The sequence below is a fragment of the Orcinus orca genome, chromosome 3 (assembly GCF_937001465.1).
Source record: "Orcinus orca chromosome 3, mOrcOrc1.1, whole genome shotgun sequence".
NCBI lineage: Eukaryota > Metazoa > Chordata > Mammalia > Artiodactyla > Delphinidae > Orcinus > Orcinus orca.
In genome coordinates, this window is record NC_064561.1 from 6,378,366 (window position 1) to 6,382,129 (window position 3,764).

Below are 3,764 nucleotides of genomic sequence, written 5' to 3' on the forward strand. Positions count from 1 at the left end.
CTCTGGTGTTTCTCTCCACCTGTTTTGCATCAGAATCACAGAAGGTGATGACATCCTAGGTGCAGGGAACCCAGGTGGTCAGTAGAATCAGACCGTTGTGTGAGGATTTTCAGGAAAACCAATGTGGGAAAATGGGCCGTGGCAAAGGAGGTGGTCCCCCATCCTTGGGGGGGTGGGTATCCCTGGGGCCCTGGGCATCTTTTCTGAGCTCCAGCCTAGGAGTTGAGAATCTAATGACTTTGCTTCTTTTATCTGCTCCTATTCTTAATATTCTGGTTCTTCAACACTTTGCATGTGGGAAGTTCTTGTCAATTGCTTTTTGTTGGTTGAAAGAATGGATGGACTCATGGAGGGATATATAGATGAATGAATGGATTTGTGGAAGGTTGATTGGCACATAGGAAGGAACTGTTGGTTGAATGGAAGAATAGAAGGCGGATGAGTGAAGGGACCAATGAATGAATATGTGGATGGAAAGATGCCTGGCACTTAGTAAAGGTACAGTATTATTATCATTAAAATATTCTTAGTGTGGTAAAACACACATAATGTAAAATTTACCATCTTAACCATTTTTAAGTATACAGTTCAGTGGTATTAAATACATTCACATGACATGTATTGTGCAACCATCACCACCATCCAACTTCATAACTCTTCTCATCTTCTAAAACTGAAATTCTGTATCCATTAAATGCTAACTCCCCATTCCCCTCCCCAGTCCCTGGCAACCACCATTATACTTTCTGTCTTTATGGCTTTGACTACTCTAAGTACCTCCTATAAATGAAATCATACAGTATTTGTCCTTTTGTCACTGGCTTATTTCATGTCTTAATGAAATAACGTCCTTAAGTTTCATCCACGTTGTAGCATGTGTCAGAATTTCCTTCCTTTTTAAGGCTGAATAATATTCTACTGTATGGATGGACCACATTTTGCCTATCCATTCATCTGTTGATGGACACTTGGGTTGCTTCCACCTTTTGGCGACTGTGAATGATGCTGCTACGAACATGGGTGTACAAATGTATCTTTGAGACCATGCTTTCAAGTCTGTTGGGTATATATCCAGAGGTGGAATTGCTGGATCATATGGTAATCCTATTTTTAATTTTTTTTGAGGAACCATCATACTGTTTTCCACGATGCCTACACCATTCTTTACATTCCCACAAACAGTTCATAAAGGTTCCAGTTTCTCCACATCTTGGCCAACCCTTGCTATTTTCTGTTGTTTTGATAGTAGCCATCCAAAGAGGTGTGAGGAGGTATCTCATTGTGGTTTTGATTTATATTTCCCTAATTATTAGTGACACTGAACATCTTTTCATGTGCTTTTTGGCCACTTATATAGCTTCTTTGGAGAAATGTCTACTCAGGTCTTTTGCTCATTCTTGAATTGGGTTGTTTGGTTTTTGTTGTTGAGTTTTAAGAGATTTCTATGTATTCTGGATATTAATCCCTATGTAATCTGGGTATTATATCAGATATGTAATTTGCAAATATTTTCTCCCATTCTGTGGGTTGCCTTTTTACTCTGTAGATAGTTTCTTTTGATGCACAAAATTAAAAATCTTTCATAAGGTTCAATTTGTCTATTTTTTCTTTCTTTTCTTTTTTTAGGCCACGCTGCGCGGCTTGCAGGATCTTAGTTCCCTGACCAGGGATTGAACCCAGGTCCACAGCAGTGAAAGCGCCAATTCGTAACCACTGGACCGCCAGGGAATAATTCCCTGTCTATTTTTTCTTTTACCTGTAGGCACAATATTATTTTTAAAATGAAGCTATCAGTGAATGAATGGACAGTTAGATGGATGAGTGAGTGGGTGGGAGATGGACAGAGGATTGTACAATCGGGTGGGGGATGGACGGGTATTTGAAGGAATGGATGGATGGATAAATAGATGGTGGATGGGTGGATCAATGGATAAATGGATGGAATGTGAGTTGGTTAGGTAGGTGGGTAGAGGGACGGAGAGATGAGTGAGTGGGTGGGCGAATAGAAGACCTTATGAATATATAGGTAGGGTGGCTGGGCAGGTGCAAAATTCTGGCCACAGATGGAGGACATCTTGGTGCACAACCTTGGCTCTTTTCAGATGAGTAGTAGCTTATCTTCTGACCCCACCTTGGCTCAGTTTAACTCCATGGCCACACATTCTCTTTTTCTAGGTTAAGCTTTCCTCCTATGTCTCTCTGGTTCTCCAGGAATCTTACCCTGGAGCTCAGATTGAACTGAGCCCTTGGCTTGTCTGCTGGCCTTCTCAGTGGTAAGAACTCCTGGAAAAGAGCCTGCGTCCTCCTGAGGATATGGTACCCAAGCAGCTCTCCATGACGACTGTGGTCTGCTTTTAAGCCTTATCCCAGTCAACCAACCTCTCTCTGCAGCCTCACCCACTTCTCCATCAGGCACTAAAGCATCCCACCAGGTCCTCACTCTCCCTGCTACACCTCTTTCTGCTTCCACCCTGGTCTCCAGCCCAATTCCCACTCCACCCGCGCCCCTCCCCCTGGGGATGGCGGAGACACAGGATAAATTAGAGGAAGGAGTCACCCAGGTCAGCCTCCTACCTCCAGTCCAAGAACTTTTTTCTCCTCCCCAGGGTCCCCAGGCAGCCATGGATGTGGGTCTCTTGGTCCCGCCAGATGTGCCCCAGGGTTGCGGCAAAACCCTGAGGCGACCGTGGGGCCGGCGTACGGCCGTGCGTCGGCAGCGGGAGTTCATGCCAGAAGAGAAGAAGGATACGGTTTACTGGGAGAAGCGGAGGAAGAACAACGAAGCGGCCAAGAGATCCCGGGAGAAGCGACGTCTCAATGACGCGGCCCTAGAGGGCAGGCTGGACGCATTGCTCGAGGAGAACGCTCTGCTCAGGACTGAGCTACGGGCTCTCAAACATCGCTTTGGCCTCCTGCCCCCCACTGGTGGTACCTGGACCCTGCCCACTCTGCTATGGGAGTCGCCCTGGGCTGGAGACCCCCACCCTAGGGCTGAACAGCTCCCCTCTCTTCCCGCTTCCCATGGCTGCCTCTTGAGACCGTGTTCCTTGGACGCTGGGGTTCCAGGATGCTGGGGCTGCCTGGTGGCTGCCAGCTGGACTGGCCTGGCCACTTCCCCCAGGTCCCTCCAGGACCCTGCACCCCCTACCCCCAAGAGAATGGACATGGCCTTGCAGAGTTCCCTTCCAGCTGCCTTCTTCAGCTGTCACCCCCTGGATAGACATGAGGGGCCCAGACCCGAGCTCAGGCCCTGCTGGGGGCTGTGGTCACCCATACCCCCTGGTTGCCGGGCCTCAGGGTGCTCAGATGTGTTGCTGACGCCCAGTGTTGATCCCGTGGGGTTGCCTCCTGGGGTGGCCTTCCCGGTCCCTGGGAAGGATCCAGAGGGTCTGGCTCAGCCCTCCCTGCCCCACAAATTGCGTATCAAGCCCCAAGCCTCAGGCAGAGTACCTTGGGGCTGGGGGGGTGGCTGGGCCCCCATCTGAAAGCTTCTCCTGGGCAAGGCCAGGCCTGCCAGGGTGCAGTGGGGGCTGATCGTGGGTTTGTCTGGGGGTATGAGTGGCTTGGCCTTGACCCAGCTCCCAAGACTGGGAAAGGCCTGTGGGAGGCCGTGGGTGCCCTGGCTGGGGGGAGGGTCCACTTCTTAGTGTCCAGACCAGACCTTTAAGAGGAGAGGCTGGGGTACCTTGGATCATACCATGGCTCCTATCCTGCCTAAAATATTTGTTTTGGGTAGTCATTTTTTCTTCCTTCTTCCATTCATC

The 3,764-nt window shown here is 48.9% G+C and overlaps 1 protein-coding gene across 1 annotated transcript; it reads left to right on the plus strand.

Moving 5' to 3' along the window:
- The first annotated feature begins 2,621 nt into the window (after positions 1 to 2,621).
- NFILZ (NFIL3 like basic leucine zipper) lies at positions 2,622 to 3,485 on the plus strand. Its single transcript, XM_033400710.1, has one exon. It carries the CDS (start codon positions 2,622 to 2,624, stop codon positions 3,483 to 3,485), a length of 864 nt encoding a protein of 287 aa, XP_033256601.1.
- Positions 3,486 to 3,764: the final 279 nt, after the last annotated feature.

What these genes read in the sequence shown, in the direction of transcription:
- NFILZ (XM_033400710.1), top strand. Translation starts at nt 2,622, where the DNA reads ATGGATGTGGGTCTCTTGGTCCCGCCAGATGTGCCCCAGGGTTGCGGC.